Source organism: Echeneis naucrates, chromosome 17 (genome assembly GCF_900963305.1).
Source record: "Echeneis naucrates chromosome 17, fEcheNa1.1, whole genome shotgun sequence".
In the NCBI taxonomy this organism is placed as follows: Eukaryota; Metazoa; Chordata; class Actinopteri; order Carangiformes; family Echeneidae; genus Echeneis; species Echeneis naucrates.
Genome location: NC_042527.1, coordinates 19101917 through 19119326, shown reverse-complemented (window position 1 = coordinate 19119326; position 17410 = coordinate 19101917). Strand labels below are relative to the sequence as shown.

The following is a 17410-nucleotide window of genomic DNA, read 5'->3' as shown; positions in this document are numbered from 1 at the left end:
AGTTCAGCTCAGTTCATTTTAACTCAGCTTAGTTCACTTGCTGCTTCCTTGCCATGAAATTGCAAAGCTGCTGCATCAGAGGGTGAGAAAATGTATTGCAACTGAACAATAAAAATTAAAACATAGTGACATTGTGTTTCATTCTGTGTTGTTGCAGATCAGAGTCATAAACTTTATATTTTACATTTCATTTTACATTAGATGATTCTGAATAATTGCAAATGAGTTTTCATATCTTTTGCCACAATTTCTGTCAGTTAGTTTCTGTTATGATAACGATGTGATCACCGTGGAATTTCAGAAAACAAACAAAGGTTGATGGGGCATGAAAAGCAAGCAGTCAGACAACCAAAATTAAAGGATCTCATTAAACTGAATCAAAGCATTATTTGATGTCTTCATAAGCAATGTGTCAGTGAATTGAAAGACTTACTTAATTCTAGCAACAAAATGACTCAATCTTCTTCTCAATTGAGACCATTAAAATGTGCTCATTCGTCAACAGGGGAAATATTTCAGGTATATATATGTCAGAGTGTTTAAAAGATGGTTTTGGGGAATTATTTTAGCCTAAGTAACAAGATTTAAATCAAGTGGGAAGTGGGAACATTTTCATATAGACTTCAATCCAATCCGCCCTCTCTTTATAATCAGACTCTTCAGCATTGGCTTCACTTTCCAGACCCAGAGTCCACATCCATTTTTTAAACTCTCTGGTCCCACTTTACGTTTCTCTGGCTGCACTCTTAACAACTCCCCCACCACGCTCCACGTTGATGCTCTGACATGTTTTGGTCTGCTGCTCACAGACAGCTGACGTCGTTGGTGTCTGTTGTTGCTTTCTCCAGCTGTTGCATGTGAAATCCCCCCAGTTTCCTCCCGTCTGACCAGCTCCTGTCTTCAGCATTTAATTCATGACACTTTGAAGCGGAATCGGCCGTCAATGTGTGGACAAGTAATCTGCTCAGCTGCCGTGACTGCCATGTTGGACTCATGTTTTAATGGCGTGTGTGGATCAAGACACAATCTGCCAAAATAAGCACAGACGAACAAGAAAAAAATGTGGTGGACACCTTCTAAAAAAAAAAAAAAAAGGCTCCATAAAGCCATTTCCCTTCAGCTGATTGGCCAGGTGATCAGAACGAAAGCCAGAATGCTGTAAAGAATTACAGAGCCGATGTCTGAACAGAACAGTAGAGCAGAGAGCTGGTGAGCTCCTTCCATGTACCTGTCAGCCTGAAATGATGGCTGACTTCCTGTGGGAGGGAGAAACACTAATAGTCTCCAGCTGAACAGAAAGAAATCTTCACCCTGTGTGTGTGTGTGTGTGTGCGCGTTTGCTTATAATACACGGAAACTTTACACCTACGTTAGGTCACAGAATGATTTAAACATATGTGAATTTCCATGTTCACCTTTCCCAGCACAAGTAAAGATGTGACCGTTAAAAGGCTGAGAATCAAACCGGAGGTGATTTCACAAACACTGCACTTTCTCACACGCAGTGAATCCCCCCCCCCCCCCCCCCCCGTCAGGTAGATGATACTGTGGAGCTCTGGCAGCTCTGTATCTTATTTACTGGAGACTTTGCAGCTGCATTACGAATGTCCTGCCAGCACCGTCTGCGAGTGTCCACTGGAGATTTTCTACATGCGAGTAATGACCAGATACACCGTGAAACAACAGGAGCAGAGATGGAAACACAGTGATTGCATCCATGTGGCAAGAATTTTATTCAGACCATCCACACTATTTGTGTTGAGGATTGAATCATATATGGTTAAAAAAAATACCATATTGCCATCAATTCACGCTTAATAGCTGAGCGAAAAAAAAAAAAGTTTTTTAGAAGCCCAAAAATGAAAATTATTATAAAAAAACCATTTAAACCATAAGCTTGTTTCATTACTACTTTAATTAGGGATTAGGGTTAAGAAATGTTGAATGGTCACTTAACAGTCTTCTTTCAGGCTAAACTATAAAATGTACTGTTATGCTACTAAAAACTAAAGTCATAAACTCGAGTAATACTTAAACTCAATCCAAATGCTGTCTCAAACTGAGAGCAGGTATTTCACCAGGTTAATAAAATTAAACTAACAAAAACAACAACAACACACACACATCTGCTCACCAAACCGTTTGGACTTTTTGAAAACACACTATTTACTACTTTAATACAACAAACAGACCGTGAAGGAGAGTTTGGAGCATCGGACTGATGGAGCTGTGAGATGGACTTACCTGTTGGTCCGTCAGGTGAGCTGCAGGGTTTTCACCTGGAGAGTGTGTGTGTGTGTGTGTGTGTGTGTGTGTGTGTGTGTGTGTGTGTGTGTCTGTTTGTGTGTTACCCTTCCTCTTCCATCTGAGCTCCTTTATGTGACTTGTTGATCCACAGGGAACAATCTGGCCCTCTGCAGCCGGACCTGGAACTCTTCTCTTTGTGTTTCGGATTCAGTCTTTCGCAATAAAACACAAACGCGATGTTTCTAAAAATAAATAAATAAATAAATAAATAAAAAATCTGTTTTGGGGGGTATCAACTGAAATTATCGTAAAATGTACTATCGCGACAATCCCCCTAATTCTCGTAAAATCTCGCCCCGAGAGACGCCACTTCGAGGAAGCAGCCATTTTCCGTTTCCATGGTTTCGGAACACTGATATACTGTCGTCACTGTTGTTGTTTTCGTGATTGTTTTAGACGAAGGGGTTTGATTTAATTTAGTGAATTTGTTATATTCAGAAAAATGTTTCGGGGCTCCTCCTTCGCACACGCACACAGCGCCATCTTGTTTGCAGTGAACAGGATGTGTGACGTCATATCCGGTGAGGTGTAAATGCGGGAAAAAAAACGTGTTTCTACATTTTATACTTTTTAGAAATACTTCTGTTTCGATACTTCTCAAAAGTTTGAGATTTTTGTATTCATTAATAAATTTTATGAATTTTATCATTCCTAATAATAATGGAAACAGAGCGGAGAGAACTTGTTCCTGCAGCTGGGCTGAACTTAAACATTATCAATTTATCTTCTGTTTATTTTTTTCTTTCCACCAGTCTTTAAAGTTGCTTTCTGCTCAGACACCAGCCTCCTCCTTGTCGTCGTGTCATGTACTGCGTGTTTCGTGGCAGGATTCTCAGCCCCGTCACGTCTAACATTGCAGCTCAGTTAGTTTGATTTCAGCGGGACAAAAACCATGGCGTCTCTGAGCCGGAACGAGTCTCCAACATTTCCTCAAAGGATAAACAACTAACACATTAAATATCAGAAGGAAATAACTCTTGGCACTTTCTTCAACGCACACACTGTGAGACAGATTTGGGGTTCATTTTTTAATGCTTTATTGGCCCTCCCTGCTTTCCCCTAAAAGGCTTAGAGACATGATTTACCTCGATGTGATCTGCTCCAACGCAGAGAATGAAACCATGTTGAAATCATTACCAAACCTACACACTTTCCACTATAATCCTCAGCCTGTTCTAGGTAAGCGCTCCGGTCAAACCGCTCTGCATACTTCAGATATCTGGCTGCAGGAATGTGTGTGTGTGTACCATGCTGCTTTCCATCCTGAGGTGTGTTTTCATGGTCTCCAGGCTGCACGGAGGTCCCTGCTCCAGGCCTGATCCGCATTAAAGCCACATGTCTCTGTTTTTCTTTCCGACAGGCATGCCATACCTGCAGCTCTCGAACGGACACACATGGTCACTGCTGTCCTGAGGTTTAAAAAAAAAAATAATAATAATATATATAATCTCATGACTGCAATCTAACAACTGTCACAATTTCACTCAATGTGAAGGATTAATTGGTGCACGGAGGTTTTACAAACATTTATAGGCACATGAGCCCTCTTTAAAACACGTATGATGACTCAGAGTTCGGATGACATAAAGCCCAGAAACTTTTGGAAAAAGTTACTCAATCTCCAGTCCGATTTCATTTCACTTCTTTCACCCACCCTTAACCACATGGGGAGAAAAATCCTCATCCTGAATGTTAGCAACTCACATTTCTTCTCTATTTAAATATTTGAAAAGAATATCAACAGATTTTTGGATAGAGCAGAAACACACTCGTACCCCCTGTTGTTTATTTATGGAGCAAGTGTTAGCAAACAGTTTCATTTTTATTTATCTCTTCCTCTGGAGGTTTTCCAGGCACGGCCATGAGGAGACCGCAGGATAGACCCAGAACCCCTGAAGGGACTACATGTCCCATCTGCCCTTGGTTTATCCCGCAGGAGGAGAGAGGGATGTCTGAGATTCCCTGCTAAGGATAACGCCACCTTGGCCTGACACTGGATAAGCAAAATAAAATGGATGCCCTGGAAGCTCTGCTTTTGGTCTCCACCACCTCAGCTGGATAAATCCTCCTAAACCTAACCCTGAGAATGAAACACTGACAGGCCATGACATCACCCACTGGAGCCAATAGGAGTGTCCGCTGTAGAGATGTGACTCCAGAAGTCACCAGCAAAGATGGACATGTGGAAGCAAAGCAGCAGATTTCATTCATGAGCGAATCAAAGAAAGTACGTATGTGACTCACAGATAAATTAGAGAATTTATAAATGTTATCATTTATAAATTAGGTTCAAAAAGATATTCTAAATGTTTTTTCTTCAATGGACACAAACTTTTATTTTGCAGCAATTTTTAAGATATCGAGATCAGAGACTGAGCATGAGTTCTTCACAAAGCAACATCCCGCATCACATCTGTACAGTTACATACGTCCACATATACAATCTTATAAGAGCGATGTGATATAATCTCTCACTTGCACACACACACACTCCGAGTCAGACAGGAAGAGGTTGGGTTTCATGTTTCCTGCGCTGTATTCCCCTGACTGTTGGCTGATGTCTTGATGTGGAACACTCCCAGTTTTCCTGCAGCTCCCAGGTGAGTGTTTGACTGCCAACTTGTATTTTCTCTGGGAAATCAGAACCAGTTCCTCGTACTTTCCAGGAGTTGTTTTGTTCATTGTTTTCACACAAACACGCACACTCGTCACCTAAAGGCACAATTATCACCCATTTTAGGCTTTCTTATTGTAGTGAATTATCATTAATTATGATAATGACAAATCCATAAAGGAGTGACAAATTAAAAAAGAAAAATGAGAAAAGACACAATCCAGAGGATATGAGGGTCGCCGGACCGCTCCATCATCATCAAGGCTAAATAGTGTTTGTCCTGAATGGTTAGCACAGACCATTAAAGACAGACGTGCTGAAACTCTTACAGAGTTGGGATGAAATATTATGTTGTTTTAATGGCCAACTCCAGGTTGGTGCTCTGTTGGGCAGTCCTATCACACAATATCCCTCCTGCTGCGTCACTTTTTGGATTTGATTTTTGCCAACTCCAGAAAGAAACAAGTCCAGCAGTCTGAGTTTTGTGCAGGAGGTTAATGTTTGGGATCTTGAACGACCACCAGCAGAAACATACATTGAAGCTTTTCTGGCAGCACAATGTTGCACAACATCTCAAGAGGTCGGTTTTTCCATTTTCACCCATCTGTACCTGGACTAAGAAAAAAAGATCAATATAGGTAATTGAAATAGTGAATTATTAAGCAATACTAAGAACTACTTGAGTGTCCAGCTTTAAAATTAGACGTGTGCAGATGCATAAAACAAATGCTGAGGCCTGAAGCGTGCTGAAGACACTGTGATTCTCCACCTTTGTTGAATCAGTGTTTACCTGTGACACCTCATTACAGCAGGTGAGAAGTGTTGGCATTACTTTATGAAGCAGAAATGTCTTTTCCTCCTTCCCTCTTCTTTTAACCTCCTCTTCCGACCGGTCAGATCTACTTTGCGACCGCTCAAAGGGGTCCCGGTCCACAGGTTTGGCACCATTGCTGCAGGTAATTTAAAATTGCATCTGTGTTTGAGTTGCTAGAAATCACATTATCTTCGTGAAGCAAGTGCTTCTGAGAGCAGGGGGAAACTTCACTGCACAGAGCTGTAATGCCACGAGGTCTCACAGATAAAAGTATACATTAAGTTTATGCCTATTGATTTTAATACAGTAGATGGACTGGGATGGAAACTATTACCTGCTTCAAAGATTAGAAACTGCCCATAAAGCATCAGACTAAAGGCATGCTGTATATGGATTTGGGCCTGAAGCTGCAGTCCGTCTCAAATCTTTACTCCAAAGATATCCTTTATGTCTGCAACTGTCTCCTTCTCTCTCGTCCTCTCTGGAGTTTGAGTGCCGCTGAGGTGGAGCTGCCTGTCTTTACGATGTGCCGCTTACAATGGCCTCGGGGACACGCCGCCTCCACGTTGATCCTCTCCTCAAAACAGACACAGGCCTGCTTTGCCGAGTATCAGACGGCTGAGCTGCATTACAATCGCATCAGCGTGCAGCAGAAGCACAACACATGACCAAGAGTGATGCCTGCAGCTAAACAAAGCTGGAAACTCAGCAACAAAACTTTTTTTTCCCCCTCTGAGGCTGATGACTGCGTTGCAACAACACTGGTGTTTAATATTATGTTTTCTAATTTTTGCCTTGATGTAACTTTGTTATGATTTGGCGCTATACAAATAGGTCAGATTTGATTTGATATAACCCTTATAAATTTAGTAATGAGGCTGGTCCTTTCTACAAACGCTGTGTTATAATTGTTAAAGGAAACAGAGCCGTCTCTGATAGAAAATGTGTCCTAAATTTATCCTAAATATAGACAGATACTTCCTTACAGGTTAATATCCATCATCTTATAATGTACACAATAATTATATTTTTATTGTTTATAGTATTTCTGGTTTATTCTAATGTTACTTATCATTAGATCTTGCCCTTTTGCTGCTGTGTAATTAAATTGCCCTCTATAGGGTCAGTAAAGGTACACGTTATTTTATCTGATTGTGTTCTCTCCGAGGACTGGAGGAGCTTAAAATAAAGTGCATACCAAAACACAAAAAAGGAAAATGTGCACTGGTTTACATTAAGGCCTTATAAAAAATTTAAATAAAGAAAAAGCTCAGACCTGCTGGGACAAGTTTATGTTCTCCTGCATCAGGCCTGACGCTGCTCAGACAGATAATACTGAGTTACATCGAAGCCCATGAGGGCGACAGAGAAGACCTGGATTGAGATTACAGCTTTAACTGTTATGGTTACTGCTGTTAGCACCGCCTCCAGCGTCACCATCACCTCCAACAATAACACAAGTGCAGCTCCGTCCTGCAGAAGCTCCACTGTGTAAACACATTACTGTTACACACACCAGAATCTGGAGCCCAGAGCGGAGGCAGACACGACGCCAGCACTTCACTGAATACAAGATTTAATGATCAATGTGATGAAGAGCTGGGGAGGGTGGGGGACCAGAGCTCTAAAGCTAGTCGATGATGATGTGGCAGGTTGGGTTTGGACAGAGGTGAGTGAAGGAGCGGCCTGTGGATGAGAGTGATTGAAGACAGGTGTGGATGTGTCCACCTCTGCTGGTCACCTGATCCCCGAAGGGAAAACACACACACGGGCCAAAGGCAGCTGACACACAGAATCACTGAGTCCCATACGGTGGAGGTGAGGTTGAGCTTCCTGGTCCTCCTGAAATCCAGATTTCATTTTGTGGACAAAAATCTGAAAGAATCCAGTCCAGTTGTGAGAAACACAGAGGTGGGGAGTAGAGACTCCGCCCTCTGCTGCACCAGACGAGCTAACCTGCCTCTGCTAAATATATCCAGGAGATTCATGTCTGTCAGCCCCCCCGACACACACACACACACACAACCTCAGCCCTGCCCCCCTCCCTTATCTTAATTATTTCCAGACTTCACAGTCCTCGTGCAGACACCCACAAACACACACAAATTCACACACACAGCTGATTAAAAGAATGCCAGCATTGTGTTTAAAGGATTTCCTGCTGATGTTCAAGTCAGGCAAGGGCGTGTTGGTATGTGTGTGTGTCTGTGTGAGATGAGACACATTTTGGTCGGGGGCATAAAATCTATCACAAACTAATTGTGTGACTTTGTGCTCCTTGGAATGTATATGTGTTAATTATTCCCGCTCTTCCATTTATTAGTGTGCTTAAAAAACAAGTACTGATCTGAATTCTTCTTATTAGTTTATATTTGAATCATATAAATGAATTACACACCTTCGTTGTGGTATAATGGACAGTTGTGTAGCAACAGGCGGCCGACCCCCTTTAAACAGCTCCATAACTGCCACATCTTCACCTCTCACCCTGATTCTCCCCCGTTGATGTGAGTGTGTTGGAGTCAGAGCAGAAGAGCAGAGCTTCACCAGCTGCACCTCATCACTGTAATCAAAGTCCCCCCCCCCCCCACTACCAGCTCCCTCTGCCTCCCCCCGTCATCATCCTCACATATCTTTTCCCCCTCTTTCCTCCACTGTGCCATCGTCAGCCTCCCAACCTGTCACTGGCCCCTCAGCTGGATTCATCGTCCAGAGAAGCCATTTAACCAAAAGGTGGAACCAAAAATCGAAATTGAGGCGTCAGTCACAATGGAACCTGGCCATCCCCAGTTTGGTCAGAGATTTGGACGAGTTGCACCAGCAGTGCCTAATGTTTCCTCCTCCTTTGAAGCAAACCAGTGAGTGACATGACAAACATATAGTTTCAATTCCTATAATTCGAACGTTTGCAATCCAACAGCAGGTAGAAGTGATTTAAACTATTCGGCATTAAGTCAATTGGCAAAAATATGTAAAAATAAGATGTGACTAACAGAGACTGTATCTCCACACGCTGTAGTGTGGGTGTGGCTGCAGGATAAACACAGTGTGTTTAGAAATGCTCGTGTGTGTTGGGGATGATTAGATAATGTGCGTCAGCCCGCCTCGCCTCCCCTGCACACAGATTCACCAAACCAGGCCTGAGTCTGCTGAAACACCTGCGGAAACACCCCCACATGCTCACGCATCACGTTACGGCACAGATGCTGCTGGGTCCAAACCTCAAGTCTGCAATGAGGAGGAAATCAGCCTTTTAACCAAAGTGCCTTCCAGCAGCAGGGGTGCATCGCCAGGAATCCAATTTCATCTAATAGTCTACTCATATTTTCTGAATACCTGTCGATTTCTGAAATTATAAAATGCATGTGGATAGCCATCACTGCCCCCCCCCCCCCCCCCCCTCACTCAGGAGTCTGTGGGACTTTCAATTCAAGCAATAACATTAGATGAAACTTTAATGATCTCACGAGGGAAATGCAGTTTAAGCAGCAGCAGCAGCAGAAGAATAAAGAGACACCCAAAAACACAAAATGGAGGTTTGATAAAATTACACGTGATGACCAAAAAAAAAAAAAAAAAAGGTAAATGGCTTTGGTAGAAGCGTTGCTGCTGATAATGACGACTCCAACGCTACAGGCTTATTATCTTTCCCACTCAGATGTGTCACATCAAGAGAAGCGCCCAAACGGCAAAAGGATATCCAAACATCAATAATTCATCTTCAATACATTCAGATAGTTAGATTTTCCTTCTGAAAACACTATAAATGTCAAACACAGTCAGATAACTGTCTGTTAATGTGAACAAACACCTGAGCGGCCCAGAAGACAGTTTTTTTTTTTTTTTTTAATAAAGCCCATTAATGACTCAATTTCAAAAGAAAAACATTTCCAAAGCATGGTTACATTATTTCAAGATAAATAAAATAAGAATCAGAAGTGTCAAGATTTAAAAATGTACATGAGTGTGAAAGAGCTGGCAAAGACACGATAAACAGCAGGAGATCAGACAGCTCCATCGATTTTACATCATTTTATCATTCTTGTCTAAACGCACAGCATGAAAACGGACTGGTCCAACTGTTTTGGCAAAGAAACAGCTGAACCTGTAATCTACGGTGACGGATGAACGGTTAATGACAATATCATCAAATTTGATTCAGCTCCTTGAAATCCCTGAGGGTCATCTGTTTTCGCTCTGGGTCGATCAAACAAATCACTGAATGAAGAACTTTTACTGAAAATGACTTAAAAGCTGTTTTCCCTGGAGTTTGTTTGACACTTCAGAGGAAACAACAACAACCTGCACCTGAATTTCTGCTCAGAGTTAAATCCTCTTTATTTATTTAAAGGCTGAACTGAAAGATGAATCTTTATTCTGCCCTGATATCATTTTGTGAATCCTCCTGCGAAGTGCTTGAAGACTGTAGACCTTTTTCCAAAGGGTCAGATCCCGAAACCTGGTCCAGAGATAATTCCAAGGAGTCGGCACACCATCAAAGAAATTAGGCAGCAGAGGTCATGACCTCGCTCTGTGAACGAGACGTCAATGGGACGACAAAAACTAAACCAGAGCTGCTAAAATCCGTCATCTGGTGAAGTTAGTGGTTTGTCTCGGGGTTCAGGCTCCAGATAGACTCACCTAAATTCACAATGTCTCTAATTATTATTATTATTATTATTATTTACATTAAACCAACTGTAACCTGCTCTGACGGAGAAGCTGTGTCCTGTTTGGCAGGAGACCTGAAGACAAAGTCTGTTCCTCCACTTGAAAGAATTCAAATGCTTTGCTCTATTTGATGGTTTTGTCCTTCACCTAATTTCTTCAAGAGCAAAGAATCCCACAAGTGGTGTTGAAATAACTCTGTGCTTCATCTTCACGTCTTCTGAAAGTTCTGCCCTCATCGCTGTGTTACGTAATGACACTTTGTCATCTGTCTCTGCTTTATTCTTATAGGACTCATTATGTAACCGCTCCTGTTTGAACTCTCGTCTCTGAGCTGTCTCCAGATCTTGAAACGAGGCCACGGGTTCATTAGAGGTTTTGCTCTCCCCCCTGTTGTTGTGTGATGTTTGCAGGATGTCAGTAGTTTATGACATTTGCAATCTGCATTGTGAGTGGAGCTCTGGTTCTCGTTTCTAAATCCCAGGACGGGTTAAGTGAGCGTCAGCCACTTTCTTTGGTTTTTGCTGCTTGTTCCACATATATTAGGCGAATGCTAATTTAAAAGTCATCTTTAAAGGCTGAACTGTGCTGTTAATTTAAGTACAGAAAAAGAAGATTTGTTGTTGTTGTTTTGTTTGCTGAGCCTTTTCTGCCTAACATGAGTATTTTAGAAAGCTTGTTTTAATTTGAGTCCTGTTTTAAGTTTCGTTGGACCTGTGGGGGCTCTGACAAATGTTTAGCTGCAGTACCATCATGAGGACGTGCAGGGCACTACGTGGTTGGGATGACTAATCCAGCATCTGTAACTTTCCCCTGGAAACCAGGACGTTTCATTCAAAACTGATTTTTATGGACGTGATCACAGAGAGAGAAAACTTCAGTTGCATTTTCTAATGATCATATACTGACTTTCTGCACGTACAGTAGATAAATGTAGGTCAGAAAACTATAAATGTGAACCTCTGCTGGTCGCACAGGGACGAGTTTAAATGACCAAACAAGCAGATTTAATGCTTTTACCAGAAACGTAGACTGTCGTCTTTGATGGTCTGTTTTTTCAAAGCCTGGCTCACACAGCTCTTCACCTGCATCTTGGCGAAGGCCTGCCAAACACACGGGCCACTGAGCTGCTGGGGGATTTGAATAAATGTTTCTGTAATTGCTGCTTCCTTGTTTAAAGAATAAAAAGGGGATTATACGGTAGCTCTGCTTGTTTTTGATTTATGATGAAGGGCGAAAAACAAGGGCCAGAGATTAAAGACGAGAAGGTTTAAAGTCTCTTGGTTATGTAAAGTAAAAGGGAAATTAACGTTGCTGGATCTGAATCGACCAATACGTTTTTATTGATGCTCATCTTTAGATGAAATCAAACACAACAACTGAAATGTTCTTCAGGTCATTTGACACTCAGATCACAGGGACCATGAAAGCAAAATGCCTGAAGTTGCTCAGTATTTTATAGGCCATAGTAGACTCATTGTTTTAAAAGACGATACCTTCTCAGCCAATTAAAAACAAAACTGCGCAAAAAGCTGAGAATGAAGCTCAGAACCATCAGAAGTGATTTTTTATTTTTATTATTATTATTTGGCATTTAGATCGAAGATGAGTGTTATTATAAAACTGAATTCTAATGATATTCCAGAGTATTATAATTAAATAAACACATTTCAGTGTAAATCCTCTGACACCCATTTGGACTGAAATAACAGGTTGTCTGATGTATCTCCCCTCAGGCACCAATTTAGATGCCTGTTTTTATTTATTTATTTATTTATTTTTAAAGCAGCATGAATAGCTGAAGAAGAGGAGGCTGACGTGATGCATTATTGAGCAAAGTGCAGGAGACTCCTTCCTCAGCTGTGGCTGTCAGGATTTGGAGCTGTCTGAATTTAAAGTCACTGTGTCGTGTCTTTTGATGCTAACAACGGTCTCAGTCAGATTCACCTGCACAGTGACGGCTTCTTTAACACATAAAATCACTCAGATAAACAAATAAACAAATTTGCACCAGATGGAAACGGAGATCCCATTGGCCCCGTCATTACCCTGCCAAGCTAATTACAGAGTGTGGACGGCATGTATGGAGCCTAATGATACACAGGGGCGACAAGACGGCCTGCGAAACACACAGCTCAGATCAGCACGGTTGTGTTTCTCTCCGTTTTAATTTTTATTTTTTTCTGGTTAACCGCAGATGGTCAAAAGTATGAAACTTGCTGAGCCTGAATGATATTTTGATCAGTGCAGAACATTTTCACAAACAGTTCAAAGTTCCATCACAACAAGTTGACGCTTCAGACCAAAACGGATTCGCCTCCAAGTGGAGATTGGTCGTTGCTGTCTACTCGCCTTGAAAACGCGAAACTTCCTCTTCACAGAAGTTTTAACAGTTGTGTTGGTGGCGTTTGCTTTCAGTTCTGGAGTGCAAAGAATCCTGGGATTGGCCCGTTTGGTGTCTTCAGTGCTCAGGAAAAGACAGACACGTCTCTCGTCTGCATGAGAAGGACATTTGAAAAGGAACAACCTGGTTGTACTTGTAGCTCTTCAAAAGTCGTTCATACTTGGTAACTTTCTTTGCTTATTTCAGATTGTGAAACAGAATTTTTATGAGCTATTGTCCCCTATTACAGCAAACACAGCGTTTATTAAGTATAAAACATAAAACAGCTGAGTTGTTGCTGGTTCTGAATATGTGGTGTCATCTTTAAAACTTACAATATTAAAAGGAAAAAGGCCATTCAGTTATTGTAGCACTTCTTATATTTTTTGTCACTGCAAAATAGTACATAAAGGTAATTTCTATGAAACAGGACTGAAACGGTTCTGCTTCCTAAAGTAGAGGAACGCGAGAAAGGCCGAGCTTTCGATAGCAGCGGTGTTGAGGAGGGCTGCGTTTAACAGGATGTTTGAAGCTCTGGGTGAAGGTTCATTATTAGCTGTCACGTCAGGGGACGCTGCAGGGGCCTGCCTACGCATCAAAATCAAAATTAAAAAAAGGAAAGGTTTAAACAGCAGCACAAAAATGTTTGAAGTAAATCCCCAAACAGGTTTCATGGCCCTCAAATACATTTGTATCGCTTAAAGAACTCCTGTTGCCCGATCAGGATGTTTGTTCTTTGATTTTGTTTCCCCTTTCAGCGGCGTTTCCTGCTAACTAGTCATTATTACTCATTAAAAATAAAGCAGCTGTAGCTGGTGTGCACGAGGCGCCTGCAGCTACAATCACAACACATGGCGTCATGATGGATATCCTGTCAGGCGCACACAGGCATTTGTTCTCCATCAGAGGAGCGACGGCAGGCTGCTGGAAGCTTAAACCGAAGTGATGGAAGCTGTAAAACAACAAATATGAGGGCAGAGCTTCATAGGCTGCCGCTGTGACAGATGGAGTGAGATTTATGATTCAGCTGTATCATTTCAACACCAACTCGAACTTCCCTGGATGGAGCAAAAGTTCAAATGTGACCATCGGAGGGAAACAAGGTCACATGAGCTGTCAAAGATCACAGCTTTACCTTTGAGAACAAATGTGAGGCCCATTTTATGATTCCCTGCAGAATCATCTGCACTGTCGCCGCCTTGGCACCTTGGCAGTGCCCCAATATGTCTTTGATTACACGAAAAATCTGTGAGGTTACATTTCTGCAGATTGGTCAAGTTGATTTGTAGAGTGAAGGATAAGATTTTCTCCATTAATGGTCAAAGCTGAATGTGCCATAATTTATGAGGCTGCTGCTCCTGAACCAGGGGCGGGCTGGGGTTGAACTTCAGCCCGGGAGCTAGACTTAGAGAGGCCTTTTTACTCTACTGACTTCTACTGAAAAACAAACAAAACAAAGCCTCCTGAACCTCCCTATGGCCAGCCCGCCCTGTCCTGAACGCTCTGCAGAGCAAAGGTCTTTCATAGATCAGAGAAAATCACTCAGAAACACATGGGCCAACACTGGGAGGTTAATGAGAACAGCGGGAGTTAACACAAATCCACTTTTGGTGAAGAAGGCAGAAGTTCAAATATGAGCTCGACCTCTGACTGATTTCTTTGTGCAGGTGGAATAAATGATTTCCCACTTTGAAAAGCCCAAAGATGGCTGTCAGGCTGACAAAGGAGCCGTCAAACACAAAGAACCAGAGAGGAAAAGCAAAAGATCAAGGCCGCTCCGGTTATCTCCATGAACTCACTGTGCTGAAAGAATAATCCATAATCTCTCAGGTCTTCAGACGGAGCAGGAGAAATTACTGATTAGTCAAGTTTTGTTTCCGGCATTTCCTTTTCAGTTTTGTTCTGTTTTCCCAAGATTCCTTGTGACGACCTGCTGAGCACGGTGAATTTAAAGAAACGCTTGAAACGTGATAAAAACTTCAGCTTCCTGTCAACAGTTCGTCAGTACAACAATGTGAATGGATGATGTGACCTAGTTAGTAGATTTCACATGCACAATTATATTTAAGTGCTTTATTGCCTCCACCTGTCCGCCCATTTCCTTTTGTTTATCCAGGGTTTATTTTTGGTGAAATGCCTGATGGGATATGTCACCACCACACCCAGAAATCCTTCAGAGGAACATTCAGAGGTTTGTCCGGGCCCCCCGCAGAGCTGATTACCACAGGTGAGGGTTGGGATGAAGATCGACTGGAGGACAGCCTTGGTGGATCCATCAGTGAGCAGAGAGCCGTTTAACTTTAGGTCAAGATTAATGCTGGTTATATAAGAACAGGCCGCGGCGCCCCCACAGCTGTAAGTCTTCAACACACATGCAGACTGCCCCCCCCTCCCCTCCCCCATCCCAGTAATTCTCCAGTCTCACTCTCAAATAAATAAACTCAGAAAAGTTTATTTGATTTCGGTGTAAATCAAAAAGTTCGTATTTACAACTTTTGACCACAATATCAAAATATAACCTTGATTCCTACCTCACCATTTAAAATCAGCCATCTACGTTCACGAATATAAAAGTGATTTTAGCTTTTCGCTCGCAGCTTCCTGTGTGTTGCGTGTCTCGTCAAATCCAGGAAGTGAGTTTGGGACAGCAGCAGGAACTACATGAACCACTTTTCGGTGGATTATAAAATAGCGTATCTATAACAAAGCTTTAGTCGGTGCAGCGTCACAGCTCAGGTGAGCTCTGAAGAACTCCTGGATCTTCTTCCACAGGTGGACTTCAGCTGCTGCATGGCAGCTGGGCTCACCCCCCCACACCACCGGTTTACCTACGAGGGGATGAAAGCTGGAGGGGCAGTGGGGCTCGTACGGTGGCTCCAGGAAATGTCCTGCTCTGGGGTAGAGCACACTTTCAAAGTTTGTCCTCCTGTGACTCTTCATCCTCCTCACCATCTCCTCCATGTAAGCCTTGCTGTCCCAGTTCAGGTCGTCTTCTGCGGCCACGAAGAGGAAATGTGCTTTGGCCCGTTCGATGGGGATCAGACAGGCCTCGTTCTCCTCGGCCAGAGGATTGTGCAGGGCGTTCTTGGGCATGTAGGCTCCCGACTCGGTGAGAATCATCTTGCTGAAGTCGACCATTAATGGAGGGAGGATTTGTTTTTTCTTGTAATAGAGAGGTAAATTTGTATTGGAACAGCAGCCGTTGATGGACACGACGGCCTCAACGCCTGGAAGGTAAGACGCCATGGAAAGTGCAACATCTCCAGTTTTGGAAAGGGACAACACACCGACTCCCTTACTGCCCACCTGTGGGGGGGGGGAAACTGAAAAATCTACAAGTGATTGGAACACTTTGATGGATTGTTCTCCAGGCCTGGGAGACCAACAACACAAACACACAAAACTGAGCTGGCCACACAAACACAAACTCACCTTGTCTTGCTTCTGCAGAAACTGCATGGCCTCCTGATAATAATCCAGATGGACCTCCGTGATCACCTTCGGCAGATCTTCGTATCCAAATACCACAAGAGACAGAACCACAAATCCGCGAGTGGCCAGCAGAGAGGCCCTTCTCTCGGACAGGCCTCCTCCTAACACATAGAGATCCAGCACGGCAGGAAACGGACCCGGACCTGGTTCAGAGAGCCGAACGGGTCAGTCTGAACTTTTCTTTGCACAAAGTGGAATAACCAGAGCTGAATACCTGGAGGAGTGAACAGGACTCCCTGGAAGTGTTCCCCTCTGACCGGACGTCGGACGACCCCGTCCCCGATCAGAAGCCTCTCATTGGCGGCCTCCGCCAGCAGCCGGCCGTCTCCGTCCTGCTCGTGCACAGAGAACTTCACCACGTGGGGGTGAAGTGAATTCCTGATGACGAGCTTTCTGTGAGAGGAGTCCGGCCTCATGGACCACAGCAGGCCCATGGGTTCGACCCCGGCATAGCTCCCACCGAGGGAGGGGTCTCTGTCCAGGTGGACCTCCCCGCTCCCGTCGGCCCTGTAGCTGGCCCGGGAGCTGAACTCCACCCCCTTCTGGTCGGTGGACCTGGCTGTCAGGGCCACCAGCTGTCTGGACCTCAGCCCGGACACCTTCAGCCGAACCGGCTCATCGAACAGGCAGCTGGATCTGGGCAGCAGCCTCAGCCTGACCTGGGAGGACATCTGTGGGCCTGGAGCAGGACAAAGTCAACAAAGGTGTGTCAAATATTCACATTTAACACGGAATGAAGTGTGTCTGATGAAGACAGCCGTCAGATATCTGTGCACGGTCTAAAAGTTTCAAAAGTTTTAAAAGTTTCTGCACAGGCTCACGGGAGAGCGGAAACTGCTTTCACAATAAGAGCCTCGCTGTGAACGAGCAACACGAAGTGGGGGGGGGGTGTTTAATTGTGAAACTCCAAACCGGAAACGTCGGCCTACATTGTCGCACACTTTGACCAGGACGACCCCGAGAGGCCTCGAGGAAACTCTGGTGACGTCAGGCGTCTGAAGACGTGCTGACGTCACAACCAGCTCGCCATCTGGCGGACAAACGGAAACATAACTAATGAAGACATAACATTTTCTCTGAAACTGAGAAAACTTTACTCTTTTTTTTTTTTTCAGACTCAAGATATTCCTTT

General features: G+C 43.4%; 1 protein-coding gene across 2 annotated transcripts; it reads right to left on the bottom strand.

The window, feature by feature from the left end:
* Nucleotides 1-15227: 15227 nt before the first annotated feature.
* LOC115058286 (acyl-coenzyme A thioesterase 2, mitochondrial-like) lies at nucleotides 15228-17061 on the bottom strand. 2 transcript variants are annotated; one of them, XM_029525607.1, is made up of 3 exons: nucleotides 16493-17061; nucleotides 16219-16421; nucleotides 15228-16092 (listed from the first exon to the last, which is right to left on the bottom strand). In XM_029525607.1, exons 1-3 carry the CDS (start codon nucleotides 16947-16949, stop codon nucleotides 15484-15486), a joined length of 1269 nt encoding a protein of 422 aa, XP_029381467.1. In that variant the 5' UTR covers nucleotides 16950-17061; the 3' UTR covers nucleotides 15228-15483. The 2 variants fall into 2 exon arrangements, with proteins under 2 accessions (XP_029381467.1, XP_029381466.1); XM_029525606.1 differs by having other exon boundaries at nucleotides 15228-16421.
* Between the last annotated feature and the right edge of the window lie 349 nt (nucleotides 17062-17410).